General features: G+C 34.6%; 1 protein-coding gene across 1 annotated transcript; it reads right to left on the reverse strand.

Moving 5' to 3' along the window:
• Positions 1–734: 734 nt before the first annotated feature.
• LOC106478007 (solute carrier family 35 member G1-like) lies at positions 735–1847 on the reverse strand. The gene has a single exon (XM_013938510.1). The coding sequence runs from the start codon at positions 1845–1847 to the stop codon at positions 735–737; it is 1113 nt and encodes a 370-aa protein (XP_013793964.1).
• Between the last annotated feature and the right edge of the window lie 283 nt (positions 1848–2130).

Below are 2130 nucleotides of genomic sequence, written 5' to 3' on the forward strand. Positions count from 1 at the left end.
TATTGTATTAAGCTCCCAGTTTTAGCCTTGAGCCAGCTGGAGATAGGAAATAAATAGAAATTTGGCATGTTGCCCGACTGTTACCGTTCACAATAACTATGGTCAGTTTTACAGCTTGGCATGTTTCCCGACTGTTACCATTCGCAATAAATATTGTCAGTTGTACAGCACGACCTCACTAATTTAGTTAAATAATAACAAAAACATATCAAATGCATCACTGTCTTTCCATGAGACGTAAGATGAATGGTTAACTGATATAATTATAAATTTTATTACTAATCTGTCACCTCGGTGATCATTAGGCCTATTCACAGAAGTAAACGAGGCCAAATGAAGGTTGAGTTACTCCATTAGCAAGGATTTGATCTATAGTACCTGTTTTGTTGCCCAGAAAGAAATACTGTTTGTGAGACACTATAGACAACTTTAAACATCTGTAAGTTAAAGTTAAATTTAAACATGAACATTTGGGTGCTATATAAAATCAAACTCCCCTTTGTTTATAGGTTTGTGCATCAAGGTCGGTTTAGCATTATCAGAAGACATTCTAAACAACATTTCACTCGAAAAATAAATACCAAATATATTTGTGGAGCATAAAAAGTTAATATTGAGGTTTTTATATCCTACAAGGTTTCTCGTCTAAAACATTACTGGATCAAGTTTGAAAATAACTTCTTGGATAATTCAGTTATTCAAGATATATTTGATATCTATATCATTTCTTGGAATCAAGGTTTTGGAACACGTTTTCTGAGAAGCTGCCTGATGGGGAAATCTAAAGGGAGTGACAAGAAATATTTGCGTGCAATAGTCAGGAAAAAACAAGTACAAATCACAACTGCACCTCCAGTACTCCAGACATCTGGGATTTCTCTGAAGAGTAGCAATTGCAACAAGTAAGCAAAGAAAATGGAACCACTACTTCGAAGAACAGAAACTAGGATAGCCTGCTCAGATTGAAGTGCCTTTGTCAATAGAATTTGTCCGATAAAACTAAGAAACCCCAATCCGAGAATAAGCCACTGATCAAGGACACATGAGATAGAAGAAAATTCTCCAAACACAAGTGTACCAACTGTACAAACTATGACACCTATCCATCCAAAATTGAACAAAATAACTGAATGATGAACATCTTTAACCTTACGAATAACTATATATCCTAAAGAGAAAAATATTGTAGATACTAAGGCCATAGCAATACCAAAAATACGTACTCCAGTTGAAACATCGATAGATTCTTCACTTTGTAGAAACTGGAGTGGTAACTTAGTCATTAATGTAATTCCAAAAATGGTGAAAACTATCAAAATACTTTGAAACCAACCACAAGGTTCATTTAGAAAGATCCTTGCAAAAATGGTCACGAAGATCGGATCACTCAACTCGATCACAGAAACATCAGCGATGGGAAGGAAATGATAAGCATAAAACCTCAAAAATAAAGCAAATGATCCAAATATTCCGCGAAGAAATACCATAAATCTGACATTGCTTCGACCAAACGGTTCTTGTTTAGAGTGTATTAGTAACGGTAAACTAAATATAAACATTCCAAGATAAAGAAAAAAGGCCTTTTCACCTGGATGTACATTCTGTAAATGTCTCACAATAACAGCATTTAAAGAGAAAAATACGGTGGAACTTAAAGTAAAAATCACTCCTTTGAAAAGTTTGGATTTCTTATTGTTTTGGAATGCACTATTTTTTACATAAGAAGAGACTCCTGTCTCGTCGATCTCAAACTCTAGTTTTGGATCAGAGGACTCTTCTTCCAAACTGTTTCCTTCCTCTTCTGAGCAGGAGTTGCTCTGAAGGACATCATCTTGAGGGCTCTTCATCTGATCTTCTTGGTAGACTTCGAACTGCAGCGGTACTGCAAACTGTGAACAATTGTAATATTAGCCACCAGGTAATTTTACAAATACATCTATAAGACATCTTTAATGGATCTGTATTTATCCTCATGAGGTTATTAATTTCAAATTTTGAGAAAAAATTAGATATATAAATGTAATTCTCCTGTATAAGTACATTTATGCAGATAACTGTTGGAAGTCTGGAAATGACGAACAATTAAAAAGCAAGAACAAACTGAAAAGTGACAGGACATAGAAAACAAGT

The sequence above is a fragment of the Limulus polyphemus genome, unplaced genomic scaffold (assembly GCF_000517525.1).
Source record: "Limulus polyphemus unplaced genomic scaffold, Limulus_polyphemus-2.1.2 Scaffold283475, whole genome shotgun sequence".
In the NCBI taxonomy this organism is placed as follows: domain Eukaryota; kingdom Metazoa; phylum Arthropoda; class Merostomata; order Xiphosura; family Limulidae; genus Limulus; species Limulus polyphemus.

Coding starts and splice junctions, on each gene's coding strand:
- LOC106478007 (XM_013938510.1), bottom strand. CDS start 1,847: ATGAAGAGCCCTCAAGATGATGTCCTTCAGAGCAACTCCTGCTCAGAA.